The sequence below is a fragment of the Urocitellus parryii genome, chromosome 1, assembly GCF_045843805.1.
Source record: "Urocitellus parryii isolate mUroPar1 chromosome 1, mUroPar1.hap1, whole genome shotgun sequence".
NCBI lineage: Eukaryota > Metazoa > Chordata > Mammalia > Rodentia > Sciuridae > Urocitellus > Urocitellus parryii.
The window spans coordinates 169,378,398-169,402,814 of record NC_135531.1 but is presented as its reverse complement, the minus strand read 5'-3'; the positions used below and the strand labels follow the sequence as shown (position 1 = coordinate 169,402,814).

General features: G+C 39.1%; 1 protein-coding gene and 1 pseudogene across 1 annotated transcript; both read left to right on the top strand.

Moving 5' to 3' along the window:
* The first annotated feature begins 1,617 nt into the window (after positions 1-1,617).
* LOC144249199 (uncharacterized) lies at positions 1,618-8,137 on the top strand. The gene is given in 5 exon segments (XM_077791441.1): positions 1,618-1,677; positions 4,791-4,917; positions 5,185-5,245; positions 5,807-6,926; positions 7,010-8,137. Coding segments are annotated over 5 exon segments (2,496 nt in total).
* A 15,291-nt stretch (positions 8,138-23,428) lies between these two features.
* LOC144249182 (poly(rC)-binding protein 2 pseudogene) lies at positions 23,429-24,115 on the top strand (annotated as a pseudogene).
* Positions 24,116-24,417: the final 302 nt, after the last annotated feature.

Below are 24,417 nucleotides of genomic sequence, written 5' to 3'. Positions count from 1 at the left end.
GAATTTTATGAGTAAAAAGTTGATTTTTTGATTATTAAAGTTAAGAGTTTTGTTTATTAATTTTTTCACTCCTGACCTTGGGAACACATCTTCCTCTTGGGTGCTTCCAGGTTTTGAAAATCATGAGTGCTGGTGCTCTGAACTTTGTAGGGCAGGAAATCATGTGGACCTACATTGTGAACTCATTTGGGTTTCCCCAACTTTGTGAAATGGCTTGGGGTCCGGGAGCCACCTCTGACACATGAGATAGGGTTGATCACTTCAGCCTGTGACAGTTGAGTGGCTGTGGTCCTGTGAGGAGGCTTGTGTGAGGCCTCTGTGTGTTAGCCCTGTTACTTCTTAGGTATTGATCTTCTCCGTGTCCAGGCTTTCTGGTAGGTTCAGCAGTCAAGAAACCCTGTCAGATGTCCTTATCCACTTGTAGTAGAGACTGTAGAGAGCAGGAAGCCAGAAATGGGCAAATGGGCACTGTGTCAGTTGGTCACTGTTGACAGGGTGAGAGGTGGTGAAGGGTGCAGAGGTGTCCCTCTTTCCTCCTGTCTTGGTGCCTGTAGCAGCTGTCTCAGCCCATGAGTGGGTCTGAGTTTTTACCTTTCCCACCTTTATATGGTGGAGTCCTTGGTTTTGCCTCAGTATCTGGTGCTGTGTGAGTTGGCCCTTAGGTCTGGAATGCTGTGATTTTGTTCCTGGCTTCCCTGGGAGCCTCCCTCTTGCTGTGTTGTCTAGAAGTGGTGAGAGCAGGAATCCTTGACTTGTTTTTCTGTCACAGAGACAGGATTTTGTTCTTCAGTGTAGCCTCACGTTTTGTAGATCCCTGTGGCTCTTTAGGGTTTTTCATTCTTTTCCTGGTATGTGCGTGTTGATGTCATGAAGATGGGTTTGATTTTTCTCAGCTGCTTTTTCTAGGTTTCAACCCTCTCCAGATGCATGATGTGCCCTTGTTTTCCACATTTCTTTGGGGTGCCATTTCACTCTGTTGATGGTGTCCAATGAAGGATAAAATTTTCACTCTTTAGTGTTGATTTGCTTTTAAATTGCAAATGTGGATTAGGTGCAGTGAGCTAGTTGCATGCCTGTTCCAGTGTGTCATGATAAGATCAGGGCTTTAGCCCTTCTGACCCTTACATTTATCATTTCTGGGTGTCTGTGGACTATTTCCCCTGCTTTATTATGAAATGCACAGTGACATGTTGTGCACTACATGCTCTGGTCACTCTACTGTTCTGGAGAGCAGTCCTGCTGGCCCCATCTGAGTGTATTTTAGTACCTGATACACAGTCTGCTCTTCCAGTCCTTCCCTGTCCCTTCTCCCCTCTCTTCCTTGCCTCTGGTGACTACTCTTGTACTTTCTCTGAATTCAACTTGCAGCTTCTCTGAGTGAGTTTGTACACACAGATGTCTCTCTCTCTGCCTGGCTTGTTCCACTCAGTGTAGTGTCCATAGTTTCACTCTCATTGCTGCAAACCATAGAACTGAAAGCCATTTGGTGAAATCAAGTTCATCTATTCTATCATGAATCACACGGATGAAGCAATATCCCAGAAACCACTCCCAAATCCACTGTTGTGAGATTGTGCTCTAGTGTTTTGAGATTGTGCTCTGCATTGTCTTCTAAGAATGGGTGAGGTTCACCTCTTCAAGGATTTTGTCCATGTGGATTTCATGTTGGCACGTGCTGTGAGGGGAGGGTCTGACTTCACGTGTCGACATGAACACACAGTTTCTCAGCCATTCATTTTCCTGAAGGTCCTGTTTACTGGAATGACCCTGGTCCCTTGTGCAACATTCTTTTTCTTCTTTTTCTGCATGGGTCAGCAGTGTCCTGGTCCCCCATTTTCGTATGTGTCTTCCTTTAAACCAGTGCTACTCTGTCTTTGTTAGTATAGTTGGAGGAGGTTTTGAAAGCTGCAAATGTGGTGCTCTGCAGTTTATTTTTTTTCTTCTGTTGTTGATTTTCTTGTATTTCCATGTGAACATTAGGATGATACTTCTTACTTTTATGTAAAAAATGTCATTGTTACTTAGAAAGTGATTGAACTGACTTCATGGTTAATTTTTATGTAGATTTATAATTCCTTTTGCTTGCAAATACCAGATATCTTTACATGTATCATTTCCCTGAAGTAGTTTGTAGTTTTAGTTGTGTCAGATTTTGTGGATAATTTCTAAACCTTTTTTTTTTGTTGTTGTTGTTAACGTGGTTTTCCCCTCCTGCTGACATCCTGGCTCTTTTGCATTTCAGTTGTGCATTTATTCATATCACTATGCACCCACACCCTCTAATGTCCCATCTATTTCAGGCTACTTTTTAATTCATTTTCATCTTTTAAATGCATTTGAATTTCTCATTCTTTGTTCTGACTTACTCTTCTTATATAAAAATATTTTTTTTATTTCTCTAGAAAGAAACATTTTGAAACTGTTTTAGTTTTGTATTTCACACCAGAATGTCTAATGAATTAACATGTGTGCAAGGAATGACGAAAATAATGCATTTTTTCAGTTTAATACCATTTTGTGTTGACTCATCTTTAAAATTGCGTGTGAATGTTTCCACTTCTCAACAATGCATTCTGTCATTAGTCAATTTTTTATATGAATTTCAAACCACTGAAAACATTCTTTTCTCTTGGTCCATCTCATGGTTCATCTCTGCTAATTGTAAAGAAGGGAACAAAGAAGGCTTGTGGGGAGCCACTCCAAACACACACACACACACACACACACACACACACACACACACACCTTTAAATCCTGATGCACCATGAGGATCCGAAAGATCACTGTAGTCTGGTGTATTAATGGCATGACTGGTGGCTTGATCTTTTCCCTCATTCAGATAATAATGTGTGGCACTGGGAGTGGCTCTAGGAATAGGGTGCACCCAGAGGGGTTGAGCTACACTCACCTGTTCCCTTGTAATCCTACTTCTTGCCTCATTTGAATGGCTTCTTCCCAGTAAAAGGGTTTAGCACCTGCTTCTCTCTCTTTCCATGGACCTCAAAGGTCAGAGGAGCCATGACAGGACCCAAAGAAAAAGGTATTTCTGTCTCTGATTATTTTGTTCAGTTCACTGGACTGGGTGTTTTAGTCGTGGAATACAACAGAGACTTACCCATACAATGCAGAGGCAAGAAACAAGTGGCTGATCCTTCTAGCACCATGTTAATTTATCTCCCAAGTTACATAGCTTGTTGTTACCATGACTACATTGTGATTTAGTCTTCTTTAATCCTAAGTGCTAACTAACTGACATAAGGTCCAGGTTCATATAAACACAGAACCCCTTTTCTCTAAGGACATCACCATAGAAATTAGATAGTGAGCCTGTATAGTTATCTTAATAGCTTCAAAGAGAAATTGCTGGACATTCCAAACACAGGAAACAGAGCGCCTGTAACTGCCCCCACCCCAGCCCCCAGGAGTTTGTTCACCAGAAGAACGCTTCCCTGTACATTTCCACAGTCAGAATACCTATAGGTAACCCTATGCTAGCTATGTCCAATAGTATTATTTAAAGTTCTTTATTTATACTCAGGTGTCACTTAAACATTCTGGTAGTTTATATTTAGGCTGCCTCACCATTGCACATACACCACAGTGTATTCACACAGTCCTAGAAGGAATAGCTATTACATACCTAGGCTGTATCATGTCAGTGCTTCCTAGGGTCCAGCCCCACACAGCATTCCACTTAACAAGCTACCAAAGTTGATCATGCATTACATTTTTTTTTTGCACCACCATCACTACAAACACCGCAATAATCCCTTTTCTACTGATAACCATTTTTATGTAGCCCATTATTATCCAAAAATGTCTTTGACCAAAATATTGTTATGTGGCACATGAGTGTATATTATATAAGCCAAACAGTCTGCTATCTAGAGCATATTGACAGGTGTTACATATTTCTTATTCTTATTGGGCTAGGACAAGTACCTTCCATTGATGATTAGGAATTTGATTTGTGAAATGTCAGAAAAGGGTTTAACACTTTTTCCATTGTATTTGATATTAATTGGATGATATTATAAATTCTTTATTCATGATTGTTCTTTAAATTAGTAGGTTACATTTCATCTGCAGTAAAGCACCAATAAATTCCAATTGGTTTTCTTGGTGAGCTCAATCCCCAGTTACCATGTTATGACCACCTCAATGAAATGTTGTCTACTAAGGAAGTTCTTAGACTCTGTTTTCAGAGGGTTCTTTTTCTTTTTTTAATGGGTTGGCGATCATTGATCCTGGAGGTTCTACATTGTATGAGTGGGACAAAATAAAACAATTTCCAGAGTAAAGCAATCGTTCAGCACATACTGTGTTGCTTACTTACACTGTCAAGCACTGTGACTCAGTGTAAATGCTTAGTTTGGTCAGATCCTATCCAAATCTTTACCTCTGTCTACCAGCTAAAGTACAACGTAGCCAGTAGGCATTTCTCAGGATAGGTACTGACAGGTAACTAATATTAACTCTCTGTGCACATGATATCGTAGGGTTTCATTATTCCATGTATTAGACATTCACCCTACAAAGATCTTAGGGATGACCCAGGAGCATGCCTTACTCCCTGGACTAAAACTGTTTATGCTTTCATGGATAGTTCAGTTCTTATATTGAAATGTGCATTTGGGGAAGTAAGTGCAAACAGGGTACATGTTTAACAACCAAATCATAGACTGAATATTTAGAGATCACAATTGTGAGAACATCTCACATACTAAGAGTAGAGCCCTCATGCTGACCATCTGTCTTTGCCTGCACTACATTTCTGTGGGGTATTTTAGAATTCAGTGGTCTTCGAGGATGTGGCTGTGAACTTCACCCAGGAGGAGTGGGCTTTGCTGGAACCTTCCCAGAAGGTTCTCTACAGAGATGTGATGCAGGAAGTCCTTAGCAACCTGGCTTCTGTAGGTAAGGATGAAATTTCATTGCATAATCAAAGACAGAGCACCTGAGAGTTTTTTTTTTCATCATGAATTGGAATGTGGGGAAGGGAATACTTTGGAAAATAAATTGGACCTAATGTCATTGCACTCTGCAGCGTAAATACCATACTCCTGTTTTTTTTTCTTTTTCCTTTTTTTTAATGGGTGCATTATAGTTGTTTAAATTGTAAATCCCATAATGCATTTTGAAATCATGGTGATTTATAATGACTTTTCATGAACTACATTTTAGGAGATGGATGGGAGGACAAGAACATGGAATATCAGAACACAAATACTGAGAGAGACTTGAGGTAATTTGTACTCATATGAGGAAACAGCACCATGAGGGAATTCTAGCACATCATATAGTTTCACAAATAAGCAACAAAAACAATCATGAGATAAATTATATTTATTCTTATTTCACCAAATATAAAATTTAATGAAAGAGAGATGTTAACTATTTTCAAAAAAATATTGACTTGTTGACAGTGTCAACAAACTTCATTTATGATAGCACTGCTTTAGTAGCAGCTTTGGAAAAGCAGTTTTACAAAATAATTGTTACATTGACTTTCAAAGAGTATACAATATAGAGATGGCAGAAAACCCATACTTTACCTGATATTGGTAATAGTATAAGTGTAATGCTTATTAATAAATATAAAGTATTAATGATCCAACCATAAATTGTACTTTGAATTTTTTTACAGAAGTCATATGGTAGGCTCTGGAAAAATTTGAAGATATTCAGTGCAGAAAAACCTTTATTGAGATTCCAAATCTTAGTCTTAAAAGACCATTCCTGCTAGTCAGTTCATGTGAAAGCAATATGTGTGGACAGGTCTTCACATGTCACGTTTCCTTAATAGGCCCATCATATCTCACTCTGCAAACAAACCATATGAGAATGAGGAGTGTGGCGGAAAGCTATATGAATGTAAAGAGAAGAGAAAATCCTCCATTTCTCTCACAAGTGTTCAATGCCATGAATCAGAGCACACCGTAAATGGTCCTAATGGAGGTCTGACATGTGGAAGAGAGTTCAGTTGTTCCAGGTGTTTTCAAAAATATCAACCATCTCATATTGGAGAGCAGCCACCTGGATGTAAGCAATGTGAAAGTGCCATTACTATTTCAAATAACCTTCAAATGCATTATCAAACTCCTACTGGAGAGACAACTTACAGATGTAAACAGTGTGGGAAAGCCTTCACTTATTCATATTCTCTGCAAATACATAAACGAATTAATTCAAGAGAGAAGTACTATGAATGTAAAGAATGTGGTAAAGCTTTCACTACATTTTTTTACCTTCAAATACATAAACGAACTCATACTGGAGAGAAGCCCTATGAATGTAAACAGTGTGGTAAAGCCTTTGTTTCATCCACTAAACTTCATAAGCATGAACAAATGCACACTGGGGAGAAGTGCTATGAATGTAAAGAATGTGGTAAAGCCTTTGCTACTTTCTCTTACCTTCGAATACATAAAAAAATTCATACAAGAGAGAAGCCATATGAATATAAGCAGTGTGGCAAAGCCTTCACTTGGTCTTTTTACCTTCACTCACATGAAAGAACTCATACAGGAGAGAAGCCCTATGAATGTGAACAATGTGCAAAAGCCTTCATTTCTTCCTCTTCCCTTCAAATACATAAACTAATCCATACAGGAGAGAAGCCCTATGAATGTAAGCAGTGTGGCAAAGCCTTCTCTCGGTCTTCTTACCTTCACTTACATGAAAGAACTCATACTGGAGAGAAACCCTATGAATGTAAACAATGTGGTAAAACCTTCACTCGTTTATCTTACCTTTGTCCACATGAAAGGGTTTCTCTCCAGTGTGAATTCTATCACTGTAAGCAGTGTGGTAAAGCCTTTTCTTCATCCAGCAAACTTCATAGGCATGAACAAATTCACACTGGGAAGAAGCCCAGTGAATGTAAACAATGTGCAAAAGTCTTCACTTGTTCTTCTGAATTTCAGGTACATAAACAAACTCATATTGCACAGAAGCCATATGAATGTAAGCAGTGTGGCAAAGCCTTTACTCAGTCCTAAACCTTCAGTTACATGAAAGAACTCATACTGAAGACAAGCCCTATAAATGTAAACAATGTGCAAAAGCCTTCACTAGGTTCTCTAAACTTAAAATGCATGAAAGAACTCACACTGGAGAGAGGCCCTATGAATGTAAACAATGTACAAAAGCCTTCACTTCTAACTTTTCCCTTCAAATGCATAAACGAACTCATACAGGTGAAAAGCCCTATGAATGTAAGCAGTGTGGCAAAGCCTTCTCTTGGTCATCTACCCTTCGCATACATGAAATAAGTCATACTGGAGAGAAGCCCCATGGATTTAAACAATGTGATAAATTTTTCACTACCTTCTCTTACCTTCAAAAACATAAACAAATTCTTACTGGAGAGAGGCTCTATAAATGTAAGCAACGTGGCAAAGTGTTTAGTTTCTATGGTACCCTTCACTCACATGAAAGAGCTCATACTGGGGAGAAGCCCTATGAATGCAAAGAATGTGGAAAAGCCTTCACTGCTTTGTCTTCCCTTCAAAAACATAAACAAATTCATACTGGAGAGAAGCCCTATAAATGTAAGCAATGTGGCAAAGCCTTTACTTCCTCTGGTACCCTTCACATACATGAAAGAACTCATACTGGGGAGAAGCCCTATGAATGCAAAGAATGTGGAAAAGCTTTCTCTGCCTTCTCTTACCTTCGAAGACATAGACAAATTCATACTGGAGAGAAGCCCTATGAATGTAAGCAATGTGGCAAAATCTTTAATTCATCTGATAACTTTCGCAGACATCAAAAAACTCATACTGGGGAGAAGCCCTATAAATGCAAAGAATGTGAAAAAGCCTTCATTTTCTTTTCTTACCTTCAGCAACATAAACAAGTTCATACTGGAGAGAAACCCTATGAATGTAAGCAATGTGGTAAAGCCTAGAGTTCATCTGGTACCCTTTGCAGACATGAAAGAACTCATACTGGAGAGAAACCCTATGGATGTACAGAATGTGGTAAAGCCTTCACTCAGTCATCTTCCCTTCACTCACATGAAAGAACTCATACTGGAGAGAAGCCCTATGAATGTAAGCATTGTGGCAAAGCCTTCACTAAGTCCTTTAACCTTTATGCACATGAAGGAATTCATAGTAGAGAGAAGCTCTAGGAATGTAAACAACGTTGAAAAGCCTTCACTACTTCGTCTAGCCTTCAAATACTTAATCCAAATCATACTGGAGAGAATCATTATCAGTGTGAACACTGTGGGAAAGCCTTTTTCTTCATTTAGTTACCTTTGCTCACATGAACCAACTCATATAGGAAAGAAGCCTTAATGAATGTAAAAAATGTGGGAAAGCCTTTGCTTCAACTTGTGAACTTCCCTTCCATGAAAATCTCATCCTGGAAAGAATATTTACATGACTATGTAAACATCATGATAAAACTTTTAATCATTCCACTTATCTTCATGTGCGTGAACAGACTCTTACTGGAGCAAAGCTCTATGTAAACTATGTATTAAAACCTTCATGGTGGGGTTGTGACTCAGTGATAGAGCATTTGCCTAGCATGTGTCAGGCACTGGGTTTGATTCTCAACAATACGTATAAATTAATAAAATAAAGGTTCATCAACATCTAAAATGTTTTTTAAAAGAAAAGAAAAATCTTCATTTTTTTTCCTCTCTCTTTTTCTTCAAATATGTGAACAATCTCCTTGGAGAAAGGCCCTCTGAGAGTAAATGGTGTTGTAAAGCCATTAGGAGTATGGCTTATCTACAGATACATGAAAAAACTCATACTGGAGAAAAACCTTGTGAATGTAAACAACATGGGAAAGCCTTTACTTATTTCTGTGGACTTTATGTACATAAAAACATTTATACTGGAGTAGAGCTCTGTGAATGTAAATGGTGTGGTAAAACATTCACAAGTTGTATTTATCTTCATGTACATGAACAAACATACACTGGCGAGAGTATAACTTTTGGTGAGAGGCCTCCTGAATATAAACAATGTGGTACAACCTTTGCTTATTTCAATTCAATTTGAAAACACTAACTGGGGAGAGGCTGTAAGAAAACAACCTGGAAAGGCTTTCAGGGCTTTCACTCACCGTCAGTTGCATAATGCCCTCATACTGCATTGAAAATCTGTAAATGGAAGCAATGTAAAAAATGTTTCTCTTATTTTTTTTTCATATATTTATTTTTTAGTTGTAGATGGACACAATACCTTTATTTAATTTATTTATGTCTATGTGGTGCTGAGGATCGAACTCAGGGCCTCACACATGCTAGGCAAGTACTCTACTGCTGAGCCACAACTCCTGACCTCTCTGATTATTAGCTTCAAATCATAAACAAATTCATACTGGATAGAAGACTTGTGAATATCAACAGTGTGAAAAAGGCTTCAATTGATCTTCTACCTTCAAGTACAAGAACAAACATACTGGTGACAAGTTTGTTGTGTATAAACAATGTATTAAATCCTTCATTTGTTGCAGTGATATCCAAAAACATGAAATAACGTGTATTAGAACAAAGTTATTTTAATTTAAACAATCAGAAACACCTTCTTTTGGTGCAGTCCCCCTAATAAGCATTAAAGAATTTGTAACATAGAAATCCTATTTGAATGCAAAAATTCTGGCTAATCATTCAGTTTTCCTGGTCATCCTCAAATATATGACAGGATCCACACTGAGAAAACTTTGAATATTAACAAAGTGGTAAATCATTTTTTCCCTGTTGCTTTCATAGCTATTTCACTCATGGTGGAAGAGAAACTGTCTAAATATGTGATATTTACTTCTGTTACAGGAAAGGTAGTGGAGCAAAGAAATATGTGTAAATGTCAAATTTTTACAGTTCCTTTGAAGGACATAAAACAGTTGCACAGGTTGAGAAACTGAACCAGAAATCTGATAGAGCCTTCACACATTCCAGTTTGATTTATGTGTCAGATTTTCATTGCACTGACAAAAATACCAAAGAAAATTCAACCTAAAGGAGGGAAGATTTATTTTGGTTCAAGATCACATAACATTCAGTCTATCATTAACTGACCACCTTGCTTTAGGCCTGAGGTGAAACAGAACACAATATGCGATGGTGTAGGAGAGAAGGACTTCTTACCTCATGGCATCTGGTAAGGAGAGAGATGCAAAGTGAATTAAGTACATCACTAATTGCTAACCAGTTTTTATTGTACAGACTGTAGTTGTGGCCTTTGTATTTTCAGTGCTTCTACTTCCCTTGATAGTGTAGTGTGCACTTGTGATGGAGTTCACATAATTTGTGCCTAATGTTCCAGGTCCTGATTTTGAAAATAAGAAAAAGCAATGTTGCTAGTTTCTACTCAAGCATGGGAAAGGCTACCTCAAATGTTCTGAGGGGAAAATTCCTAGTCAGTCTGTGGGGTTTTCTTAGCAGACTGTTTAACAGCATTCCAAAGGTCTTATGAGAAGGTTTGATGGCTTTAGACAAAATCACTCTGCATTTTGTTCTAACCCTAACAAGAATGGATCACATTTCCCGAAGACTGAGGTATTGACTTCCATTGTAGGTTACTGGGCAGCTAAACTCTTTCACTGAACTACACAGAACATGAGGAAGAGGTTATCTGTGCAACCTGCAAGTTTGCAAGAGTACTCCCAAAATGTTCAGAAGAAATTTATGTAGAGAGAAGAGTAGTCATGTGTAGTGTGCAGTTCTAGAAACCTAGACTTACCAATGTTCTTGAATGCTACTCGCATTATGTCAAATATCTTGACTGCCACTTGCGTTATGCCAATATGACAATAATCATGCTGATCCCTTGGTATCAAGGTACAGGATGGTTCTTTAGTTGGTCTTGAACCAGCCCAGTTCTTCCCCACTCCTCTTTGTTGTTTGTAAGTGTCAAGAATAATTGTGACATGTGGACATAGAAGAATAAAGAGCAATCCAATGCACCACTGGCCAAACTTTCTGTGTCATGGAAAAGGTGAAGTGGTGGAAGGCAAAAGGTAAGAGGCCATAGCCATGGAAAGTGGAAGGAGATGGGGAGAGAGCTCACAGACCATACCCTTCCCTGGCTCGGGGGTCAGAACAATGGCCTGGAGTCTTTAAAGGTTTGGTCTTATGTGTCAACATCAGAGTAAATGTCTCTGTTCTTATTTTCAATGAATCCAATTTCCTAGGGATAAGTGAGAACAATGTTGGGATGGGTTTTGGAGGAAAATTATTGACATTTTAAAATCTGGAGGGTAGGTGGAAAGGAAGATATAAATATTTTTAGTATATTTGACCTGATGTTTCAGTTACCTGGTGTGGTCACTGAGCTCATGGCAATGGGGAACAATGTCCCAGAAGAAAAGATCCATGTCCAAATCCTGAATGCCACTTCCTTGTATCATGGAATCTGCTTTATATACTATTTTTTCCAGTATATTTGGATGCAGATTATTGCAATCAGAAATTGTGTTAGTGGATGAACTATTGCAAATTTATTTTTACTAAATATGCTATATCATCTGGTGATTCATTGAATTCACATTTCAGTAATTTATTAATATGAAAAAATGAATCATTAAGTTTGAAAGCGCTAATTATGTAAGGAAAAATAATAAAGGAGATGCAGAGGCAGGAAAGTGACTGCTTGTCCAAGTGGCCACATTTATTCATACCAATAGGTACATTAGATCATTAGTACCATAACCAACTTGTTGTTTCAGTAAAATTGCTTATTTTACAGTTACATTCACAGTTACATATGCAATGTCAGGAGATTTGTATAGCTTTTAAGAAAATCCATTGTATGTAGTTACTGTTACATGGATAGATTTAGGTTCAGTGAAACATTGTGTTTTTCTAACAAGGGAGTCCCTGTATTACCAGGAGCTCTGTGCCTGAGATGAAGGTCGAAGCTGACAAGACTAACATAGAGCTTCCACATGAGGGTCAACACTACAGCAGCCAGGCATCTCATGTCTTTATACAGATGTTTCCCAGCAGCCGGGCATTCTGCATCTTTGCACAAAAACTTTCTAGCAGGTAGGCATTCAGTGCCTTTGCACAGAAACTTCCTAGCCACCAAGCATGCCACAATCAAAAAGTTTATCAGAGACCTCAATCCCAAACACAGAACCCCTACATAAGTACTTAAGAAATAATACTTAAATTAGTTTAACAAATTTGTAAAATAAGTTTGAGAAATTTCAGGATATAATGTTCTTAAAACATGAACATGGTCAACCAGAGAAATGAGACAAATCAATGGAGCAAACTAGAATTCAAAGAAACCCACACAGATTTAATTCTTGACAAGGGTGCCAAAAACATATTGGAGAAAGTTCAGCCTTTATGAAAAAACTGCTGTTGGAGAATAGGTTATTTCTTTATAAAAGAACAAGACTGGATCCCAATCTCTCACTTTTCACAAAATCCAATTCAGTATGGATCAAAAGGCTATGAATTAGACAATAAACTCTGTTGAAACTCCAACATAGTTGCAAGCAACAATTCCCTCCGTAGAATTCTGAAGGCCAAGAATAATTTGAAGAGTTAATAAAGGGGATGACATCACATTCAGAATCTTCTGTAAGGCTAAGCAAACAAAATGTGGAGAATCCACAGAAGAAGAGAAAGTCTTAGTCCACACTTCTGAGAGGAGTAATATCCAGTATGCATAAAGATCTCTAAAAATCTTATTAAAAATAACCCAATTAATAAATGAGAAAAGTAAACATTATTAAAAGAAGAAATTCGGGGCTGGGGATGTGGCTCAAGTGGTAGCGCACTTGCCTGGTATGCGTGCAGCCGGGGTTCGATCCTCAGCACCACATACCAAGGAAGATGTTGTGTTCGCCGAATACTAAAAAATAAATATTAAAAAAAAATTCTCTCCCTCTTTCTCACTCTCTCTCACTCTTAAGAAATAAAAGAAGAAATACAATTGTATATTATATAAGGATCAGGCACATGGAGGAGGGAAGAATAAGGAGAAAGAATAAATGCTGATAAATGATCATGGCTGTTACATTGTTATATTGTGTGCATGTATGATTACCTAATAAATATACCCTACTAGTATACATAAGTATGTTTCACTAATGAAAATACAGAAAAAAAAAGAAAAGGTCCATTCAATCTAATCTGCAGTCTCAGTGTCTGAAGTTCTCTTCATCCTCATTGTTCTCTCCTGTTATAGACAACCATAAGGAGTAGTTTTCCTCTCATGACCAGTACTATTTAGGAATCAAGGAGTGTATGGGAAGGCAGGTAGAGAGTGAAGGTTGCACATTCCCTCTGGGGTAACTTCAATTCCATATTGCAAACACTAGGCAGTTCCAGGAAAGTTATTCCCTATGGGCCTTTCCTGACCTATGATGGGTTATATTGTCCATCTACTTCCTCTACTTGGCTCTGGAAACTCATGGATGTGCTTTTAGCATCTAAGCAGGTGTTCCAAGCCAGTCCTCCATACATAGGGCACATGATTATTTCACAAGAAAAATACTCAGGAAGTGGTGATGTAAAATGAGAACTTTGCTTTAAGGAAATAAGAAATTACTGTATTCTGAGGCATATATGGGAATTACCATGGCCTTGGCACAGTTTCATATTAACCTTTGTGACTTTTTTTTTTTAACCATGGAAGAGTTTTGGTGAGATTTTGATCCCATGTAATGAATTTTGTGCATCAGTAGGTTTACCAAATTCTTCCTTGGAGTCTTTATAGAGGAGGCAAGGAGATGTGTTTAATAGTGTCAGATATTATCTTGTAGAATTTTTAAAGATTGTTGTAGGGAAGAGGTTAGCTAAACTTAGTGATATGGTTTCATAATAATGGCACGAGAATGTTAGATCAGATGTAATATGTGAAAATACACATTTTAAAGGCATTCATAGTCCAATTTAATTATGTCTTGACCTGCAATATTCCTCCCTCCAGAGTCATGAAGGCCTGCTCAATCAAGGTCTTGCACTGTGCAGGATCTCCAATACTTATCCAGCTTTAGAGAAGTTCAGACCCTTTGGTCTAAGCACAAGAATATGCATGCAGACCTTGAAAGTCTTGATCATAGCATTTGATAAAAGAGTCTGAGAGAAAAGACTGTAGTCTTCAGGAAAGGGAAGTAGTTCTAATGCCTTTAAGGAAGCAATCCCTGCATGATGTTAGTGATACTAGCCATTGTGAGCTTGTTCTCAGTTTAAGTGATTTCCATTGATGTTTGAAGTATTTAAAATAACAATTAGAAAAAATTCTAATTTTTTTCTCCTGGCCAATTTGAGTCAATGGACATGGAGTCATGTTCAGTGGCTGGGTCTAAAAAGGTTGATCTTTAATGTCCAAATTATTGTAACTCTCATTCCTTCTATTTGTATTATTTTGTGAGATTCAAAATCTTAGGGAATCCCATATATATAGTCAACAGAGTAGAGGTGATTGTGAGGTAGAATGTCAATATGCCATCGTGCTCCCAAGCATTTTCTGCATCTGATGATAGCATTTGCATCATCTGAGATTTTGAGTCCATCAAATTGTTTCCATAAATAGTAGTTCATTTATGTGATCAATATGGTTAGGTCCAGATTTTGGGATGTTTACCACAATGACAAGGAATGGATATCCACACAGATTTGTTGCACTGGGAAACAGGTTCAGCTGCAATAAGTTGACCATTATATTTGTCATATGAAATTTGTCATAACTTATTGTCTTCAGGAATACCAATAAAACTGCCATGCAGTTTACTAGACCCATGCTAACATGTTTTATTCATTTATTTTTTTCATAGGAAGAAAGCTTGTTTTTGCTGGAAAGGTTTGGTATATAAAATAAAGAGATTTCCAAAGGGGAGTTGTTATGGTTTGGATCTGTGGTATTCCCCACAATTTCCTGTTAATGCTGAAATATCCAGAGGTGAAATGATTAGATTGTGAGAGCTGTGATCTTATCTGTCCATTCTAGTTTGGATAGATTGACTGGGTGGTAAAAGCAGATAGGTGGGGTGTGGGTAGGTGGAATGAGTCACTGGGAGCGTGTCCTGGAAGGGTTATTCTTCCTGCAAACAGTTCCTCTGCTGTTTGACCCACCATGACACAAGCAGATTCCATCAGATTGGCTCTTTCACCAAATCCTACTGTCTCACCTTGAGCCCAAAGAGACACAGTCAAGCCATCTATTGACTGAGACCTCTGAAACCAGGAGGCACAAATCAACCTTTCCTTCTCTACATGTTTTTGTTGCGTATTTCATCAAAGTGATACAAAAACTGACCAAAATATAGTTCCTTTTAATAGACATGGTTTAGATTTGTGGTGTCCCACAAAAGTTCATGTGTGAGACATCAGAAGAAAGTTTAGAGTTGAAATGGAGGGTGATGAGTATTTTAACCTGATAAGCTCATTAATCCACTTAACTTGGTGGCAACTAATCAGGTAGGGTGTGGCTGGAGGAGATAAATAGTTGGAAATGTGACTCAGTGTTTAATGTTTTGTCCTTGGTGAGTCTCTTTCTCCTTCCTGATTGCTATATTCAGAGCTGCTTTCCTCCTCTAGGCCCTTCTGACATGGTGTTTGGCCTCACCTTGGGCCCAGAGCAGTGGAATTAGCTGTCTGTGGTCTGATACCTTTGAAACCATGAGCACCAATTAAACTACCTGCTCTAAAATTGTTGTCAGGTCTTTCAGTCATAGCAGCAAAAAAGCTGATTAAAATGGTAGATTTAAAATGTAGTTTTACCCAAATAAAACCTGGATTTTTTTTTGTTAAATGTAATGGAATAATAAAGATAATTATTACCTGGGGTTAATGTAAAATTTGAATCTTTCAAACTTTAAATTTGGTCCCAGGAAATTAGAAGATTTGAGTTAAAAAAAAAAACATTTGTAACAAAACATGATTAATATGAGGGCATAATGTTATAACTTGTAGTTATCTGAAACTTTTGAGTTAATAGCATTATTCTTAACTTTTAACAAAGTATTCCAAGAATAATCTCATCACCAAGGCATACAAAGGGTACATGTTATGGTAAGATGACAATAAACTATAGAGTAACACATTTTATGTGACCAATTATCACAAAAGCAATTTATTTTTAGCAACTTTTTCTCCCATTCCTCCTCCTCCTCTTTCCCTTCTGAGTCAATTCCCTCAAGTTTACACAGTAGGAATGACAGCTAGAAATGCAGGGTAGAAAATTGACTTCTAAAAGCTCAGAGCCTATGCTTCAGGTTAAGCATTGTGTCAAATATCATCATTTCTCAAAAAAAGTAAAATGAGTATAGGTAAAGACTTACTAAGACAAAATGAAGGGGATGGGACTGTGGCTCAATGGTAGAGCTTGCCTAGCATATGAGGCTCTGAATTCCATTCTCAGCACCAAATAGTAATGAATAAATAAGATAAAGGTATGGTGTCCATCTACAACTAAATATATATGACATTGAAAGAAAGACAAGATGAGAAGAAAACTTTTCTTAAGCAGACATAAGGTTTTTTTTAATATTACATCTAAATAGATACCTTTTTTAATGTATTGATTTTTATTTCTTGGTCAAAATTGAATTTGTTTGAACAGCATTTCTAGTTTGAATACATTTTTATATTTTTTTATTGATTGTTCAAAACATTACATAGCTCATGATATATCATCTTTCATACATTTGACTGAATTGGGTTTTGAACTCCCATTTTTACCCCAAATACAGATTGCAGAATCACATCTGTTACATACTCACATTTTTACATGATGGCTTATTGGTGACTGTATTCTGCTACCTTTCCTATCCCCTACTATCCCCCTTCCCCTCCCTTCCCCTCCCATCTTCCCTCTCTAAATCCTCTGCTGTTGTTCAATTCTCTCCCCCCCCACTTGATACCTTTTTTTTTTCATTTTTTAGAGATTCAGTCCACTTTCCCATCCTGAGGCTTAGACATGCTGTATAAGTGGAAATTTCCCTTATACATATCATTTTTAGACAACAATGTCTTAAAATATGCTGAAAATAGTACTTTTTGAAATCTCATTTGTGTAAGTCATTAGTTTTTCAATTTTTTTTTTTTTTTTTGGTATTGGGGATTGAACTCAGGGACACTGAGCCTCATCCCCAGTCCTATTTTGTATTTTATTTAAAGACAGGTTTCAATTGAGTTGCTTAGCACCTTGCTTATGCTGAGGCAGGCTTTGACCCCATGATCCTCCTGCTGCACCTCATGAGCCTCCAGGATTTTAAGCATGGGGCTCCACGCTCAGCTATCTCCTTCCTTCCTTCCTTCCTTCCTTCCTTCCTTCCTTCCTTCCTTCCTTCCTTCCTTCTTTCCTTCCTTCCTTCCTTCCTCCCTTCCTCCCTCCCTCCCTCCCTCTCTCCATCCCTTCCTTCCTTGTTTTTTGTTTGTTTTGTTTAACTGTGTTAAGAAATTAGTTCCATTTTGCCTGCCACACAGTAGACCAATCCCTGGAAGAATGAGCTGTGCAAATGAGAAAGAACTCATCCAATCAGAGTTCAGATGTGAGAAGATAGGAGCAGCCTTCACTTTGCCTCTGGAGGATCGGGAAGTTGAGGTCAATTGTGGTTTGTTATTCTGTTCTTTTATAGAAAGTTCACCCACAGGACACATATGCAGGCCCAAATGAAGAACTATTAATTTTTACTAGTTTGAGATGAATAAATTAACAGGGAGTGCTTTGCTAAAGCCATGACCCTTTACTTCTGCCTGAAGATGTCCTGTGGTAACCAGGCAGAATATAGCTTGGCATATCTGCCTTCATTTTGCTTCTTTGTCCTTTGTTACTGTAAACATTGGGTCAGATCCCTGCTCACTCCTTTCTCTGCATCTATGCATGGTAATCATTTAAGAAGTGTTCACCTAAAAACTAGGTATACAAGTTTTATCAACCCTAAATTTATATAATCTCTCTTTCCCCTCAAGATGGGCAAAATTGGGGTATTCCATTTCAGACCCCTGGAGTGGCATCTATAGATTTTAAGATTCGTCATGCAGCTTCCAAGAATGATGTGAGGCAGGCAGATCACCCACAATGGGACTGGTTTCCTAAGCAGGAGCTGTTCTCTCATGGGGACTGAATTGCTTCTTCCAGGATCACAGGTCTGATAGACAAGCATCCTGAGTACCAAGGGGAAATTGCCCCTTTAGCAATTAAAAAAAAATCTGGAGGGAGCCTCCTCACAGAAGCAGGACTGAGAGGTGATCCATGACTACTAAAGTATGCAGACCTCTCAGCCCTGCCCCATTCATACCTCTACACCTGAATCTCATGTCAGCGGCTGGAAGACAGAGCAGAGATGCTGGTTTCCTTTTGATTTCCCTTTGTGACCATACTTATTAGTTTTTTAAATACTTTGCACAATTATATTTTCTATTTGATTTTGGTGGTGAATGGCCAGATGATTAGTTGAGAGCCCCATAATGAGGCATTTGGCTTAAGACTCCCATGTCACAAGTTCATGAAAACAAGTTAGTTGACCACTACCATTGTGACTTATGTGTCAGAGGTATTATCTATAGAAAAGTCAATAGGGTTATACACTCAGCCTGATGACCTCTAGGGCAGGTGATAATAGCATTGGTAATGAAAGAAGATTTACTCAGTTTTTGCTCAGTTTCAACTCCATTTGTAAAATCACAGTGAGTACCATGGTATTTATGGAGTACTTTCTATGCCTGGATTCAGCATGAGTACTTATAATATTGCCTTCTAGTAAGACATTTATTTGTCTTTTTACACTGTCTTTTTCCCAAAAAGAAATTTGTGGTGCAGCAGAAATAGAATAAGAAAGAGATCAACAGTGTTAGCAGAGCACATGGTCACCAGGGATTTGAGAAGGGGGACTCTGGTGGAATAGGGAAAGTATCAAATTATTAGCTATTACTTTGGTTAATTTGGATCTTTTTAGAAACTCCAACCAGAGACATATTCTTAACTCAGAGTTTTGTTGTGTATTGTCCTAGGGTTCAGGATCTCTTTTTCTTAGGGGAGTAGTCCAGTTGAGAAGTGCATCCTTCAGAAGTCTAGCATTACAATGGAGGGTTTATCTTCCAACACTCTAGTGATTTCTCAAAACAGAGGATTATTTAAGTTGGAACCTACAATTTTGGTATAAAAATGTATGCAGGGTCCTCTTAATCCCTATAGCCATCTCAGTCATATGCATATATGTATGTTAAATGCAAGAAAGTGTATGTGTGTGTGTGTGTGTGTGTGTGAGAGAGAGAGTAATATTCTCACCTTTGTCAGTAGATTTTAGTGAGATGACATTTCACTCATTTAGCATTTTATTAGAACAAAAACTGCACCTCATTGATTCAGAGGCATTTGTTATCTCTTTTATGTTCTCCAATGTATTCTACAGATACATTGTATTCTACAGATACATTTAGAACTTTTTTAGGTTAAAACATCTCTAATCTCATCACTATAATTCTATTTGATCTTTAGTAATAATGACTTCTTTTTCTGGAAATTTACAGGTTCCACAGTGGAGAAGTTGTAGAATTCTTGCATTCATATAGAAGAATGAGTATTTATACATGTATGTATACATATATATGTGTATATATATTCCTGTCTTTCTAGACCTTAACTACCTCCCTGAGACCTGCTGCTGTGCGCAGTCCAGTTTGTCTCAGGCCCATTCTGACTGACTTTGATCTCAAATCCACTTCTGGGCATAATCTGAATTTTAAAATACTCATGTAAATTCAGAACTCACAAAAATATTTGTAACTGAGATCTGAGAGACACCTTTGGGACACATCAATGTGCAATGAGACATCAGTGAGTTTAGGGACTCTCCAGGTTTCCCTTGACTGGTTATTTGAAATAATATCAACTCACAAATCAGAATCAACCAGTGGTGATTCAGTGCTCAATGAAAGGGCTACACAAAAACACTTAAAAGGTGTGTCCAGAAGAAAGGCAAATTAAGTATTTAATTGTATAGGGAATCCTTGGTGTTTAATTAGGGTGTAGAATTAAGTTAAACTACTTTGAATTTTGGTTTTCTAATGTAGAAGCAAGAACACAGTCCAGTAGACACAAAAACTGGATCTTTTCTCATGGCCTCCCTTAGATATGGAAGTATGGGGATAAATGCATATAGTACTGCATACATGGCATACATTAAGGGTGGCTGAGTAGCAAACCACTCCCTTGTGCTAGGTATGTGAGCTGCAAACTGCTTACCCTGTAGGCACAGACTGGGCATGAGGCCACATGTTGCAGTTCCCACACTTGCTCCATGGCCCAGTCCTCAATTGGTCACTACAAGGACAATTAGCAAGAAATTGTATTGGTGGCTGCCTGTAGTCTGCTTAGCTACTGTCTGAGTATATATACATGGTAACTGTGCAATAAAATCAGACCCGCTTCCAGCTTGGTCTCTGGAGGTCTTGGTTAGTGACTCCACAGCCACACTCTCCTCTACCAAGTTCCATGGACCTCCTCACTGGATGAGAAAGAGCCCATGCACAGAAGCTTCCTTTCCAATTCTTATAAATTGAAAGATTCAAGGGTGAACAAAAAACACAGCTGACTTTGGAACCTGAAAGAGGGCCTTGTGTCTCCACTGAAGCATGGGGTGCCAGAGGATGGTGGGTGGGGAAGCAATTATAGAATGAGACATGCCACATCTTCTTCCTATAAGGCTGAGTTCTGGAGGCTGCTCCTGTGAAAAAGAGGGAAAGAGGCAGACCCTGTGGAGACTATCCCAGGACACTGCTTCTGGGCAACTGAAATACCTGATTCCCCACAGTATCATCCTCAATATTGGCTCAAATGATTTGCTTGTCTTACATGGTTGTGTGAGATTGTGTTTCAGTTTGACAGAACTTTCCTTGATAGGATGCAGCCTTGAGGCAGGACAAGCCTTGAAATAAGAATGCAGGTGGCATTTCCTCCTAGGCCCCATCTGGTGTAACAGGAGCATTGAGGGAGGGTGGAAATGACCACTCCCTTCCCTGGGCCACAGAGGGTTGGGATGTGCACATGCCTTCCCGAGATACCTTCTTTAATTGTGGAAGTCCTGATTCCCTCCTTCAGTCTCCTGTGCTGTTACTAACAGGGCTGTTCCACTTCACACTGGTGGGGTCAATCGATGAGGAAGGGAAGGTTGAGAGGCAGTAGTGACACAGCCAGCCTTGGTGCAGGTCTGAGTCAATCTCTTTATTGTCAGAAATGGTCCATGCTTCAACTTATGTTGGACCAACCAGAAGGGTATACACAGTCCTGAGAACACCTGCCTCAAAATCATCATTTCTCCCACTAAATTCATGCTAGTAAATTTAATACTGAAAATCAACAACAACTAAACCTATTTCACAATTTCACTGAGAAAACTCAGTATTTATTTTTCTGGTGACACACTTTTGTATCTGAGCCATCAGTTCGCTTTTGAAAATAAGGGTTGCCTTATGACACTTCAGACCTCTCCTCAATATATTCATCCCTCTGTGTTCTCAGATTTGTAACTATTTGTTGTGACCTTTGTCCAGTGCCACTCATTTTCCTACACTAAAATCATGACTTCAATCATTTCATGTCAGATCTAAAATCCTATAACCATGCGTCCACAATTTGCTTTGTGAGTGTCCATCAAAGTAACATCTCCCATGCTGAAATGCTTCCTGAGCGAAGGAGTGTGAGGGATGAGTGGACTGTGAACTAGAACACTACTTTTTAAACTCCACTTACAATGACATTGACTATTATTCCAATCAGCATGTTTATTTGAATAATTTCAAGAAGATTCTTTAATGCATTTTGGTATAAAACAACCGGATAGAAGAATGTAGTTTTATTCCCTGGCAAAAATTGGTGGCACATGTGTGTGGCAGTATCCCTAGTTTCATAAGGTCTTTCATAAGAATAATTAATGATGCTTGGTGCTGATCAGTGTCCTACCTAGTATGTTGTGTCTGTGTGTATTATATGTATATTATATATATATATATATATATAAATATATATATATATATATATATATATATATTTATATATATATATATATATATATACTTTTTTTTCTTCTTTTGGTACCAGGAATTGAATTTAGAGGCACTTGACACAGAGACACATCCTCAGCCTTATTTTGTACTTTTTTTTTGAGTCAGGGTCTTGATGAATTGCATAGCACCCCACTTTTCGATTAGGCTGGCTTTGACTCTTGATCCTCCTGCCTCAGCCTTCTGAGCCACTGAAATTGTAGGCATGTGTTACTGTGTCCAGCTTACCTAGGGTTTTTTTTGTATGTAAATTATCTCTTTCCTAGTACAGTTTATATATATATAATTTATACAGACCAGCATAGGTAGCTGCTGCCCCAGGTCTTTTCCCCATTATCCCACCTCTCTTTCTTTATCTCCTCCTCCTCTTCCTCTACCCCCTCCTTTTCCATCTCCTTCTCCTCTGCCTTTACCCACTCCTCCTATAACTCCTCCTCCTCCAACCTCTCCCCCTCTTCCTTCACCCCTCTAACTCCTCCATACTAATTCCTTCACCTGTACCCTGCTCCTTCCCTCCTCCAATCCTTCAATACCTTCCTCCTTCCCCTTCCTTCTCCTCCACCTTCCCCCTCTTCCTCTTCCCCCTCTTCCTCTTCCTCCCTCTATTCCTCCTTCTGTCCTCATCCCTTGTCCACATTTGTCCTCCTGTTCAACCCTTCCTCTACTTCTATTTTCTTCCTCCTCTTCCCTGCTTTCTTCTCCCCCATTCTTCACCATCTCCTCCACACCCTTCCTCCTCCACTCCTCATTTCTACTCTTCCTCCACCACTTATTCCCTCCCTCTACTCCCTCCAACACCTTCCTCCTTCCCCTTTCTCCTCCTACATCCATTTTCTTCTCCCCCTCCAATTTCATTCCCTCTTCTTTCTCCTCCATTTTCTCCTCCTTTGCCTCCACCCCATCCTCTGCCAACCCCTCCTCTTCATTTGTGCCTCTAACTTCACCATATTCACCTCCAACTCCACCATTTTCTACTCCTCCACCCCTTCTCTTCCAACCCTCCTCCTCCCCTTTTTCATTCCTTCTTCTCCACCTTCTCCTCTTCCCTCCACTCCCTTCCTTACACCCCTCTCTTCTTCCTCCACTTCCTCATCCTCCCTCTTCTTTCTCCAGTCTTCTACCCCTTCATTTTTTCCTTCATCTCTTTCTCCTCCCCTTCCTCCTTTACCCCCTTCAGCCCTCCCTTCTTTCTTCTTCACTCCCATTTTTCTTCCTGCCTTTATATTCCTCCATATTTTTTTCTAATCCTGGCTCCTTCCTTCTCCACCCCTTCCTTCTCCACCCCCTTTCTCCTCTGTGCTCCTTTATTCTTCATCTCCAGCCCCTCCTTCCTCTTCCTGCACAATCTTTTGCTCCTTCAGTAGCACTACACCTGCTTTTACCCCCACCAGTGACCAAAGTTGAGCACTCAAAGTCCAATTCCTTATAACTCTGCTCAACATGGACACCAGTGGGATTAAAGGAGGATGAAATGTCACTCTCAGCATTCAGCTACTGATGCATATAAAGGAAGATGGCAGTATCTTCCTGAAAGGAGAATCAGTTAAGAAGATGTGGGAGGAGAGTGCTGCACATATGAATGTTGCAGAAAATTGTCCTGAGAGAATGGTCACACTGGCTGGACCCATTAATGCCACCTTGAAATCTTTGTTGATCATTGACAAACTGGAAGAGGACACCAGCAACACTGTGAACAGTAGCACAGCTGCCAGTAGACCCCAGTCACTGTGAGACTGGTGGTCCCTGCAATGTGGCTCCCTTATTGGAAAAGGTGGTTATAAGATGAAGGAGATTTGAGAGAGCACAGGGGCTCAAGCCCAGGTGACAAGGATATGCTCCCCAATGTAGCAGGTGGGCTTTTGCTATTGCAGACATTCCACGAACCGTCACTGAGTGTGTCAAACAGATGTGCATGGTCATGTTGGGGTCCCCCTGTAGGGTTGGGCATCCCATTACTGCCAAGATACCACCTTCTGCAGTCCTATTTACAAAGGATCAGGAGAAGTACAGCACAGGCAGTGAGAGTGCAACCTTTTCCCACAGCACCTCATCCATTTGCTTCAATCCCTATCTAGAGGGACCCCTCTAGAGACCTGTGCCTTTCAAGGACAGTCTGCCATTTCATAGCTAGTCTTGGCCAAGCTGCACAAGTTGTCAATGCAATAGTCTCATTGTCCCATGACACATGATCATAACAGATTAAGCAGCATTGATTCCAGCTCTTCAGATTTGAAAGGCTGTCTGACAGGTTTGCATGCACCTGGTCAGGCTACTCCTAAACTCAGTGACCCAAACAACTTGATTGGCTGCCAAAACAAATGAAATCCTTCAGATGTCTGGGGCACAGGTGAATATTGTGAGCCCAGTGGAAGTTCTACTGATAGCAGCTCACCATCACTGAATCTGCTGCCAGCACTAGCCTGGCTCAG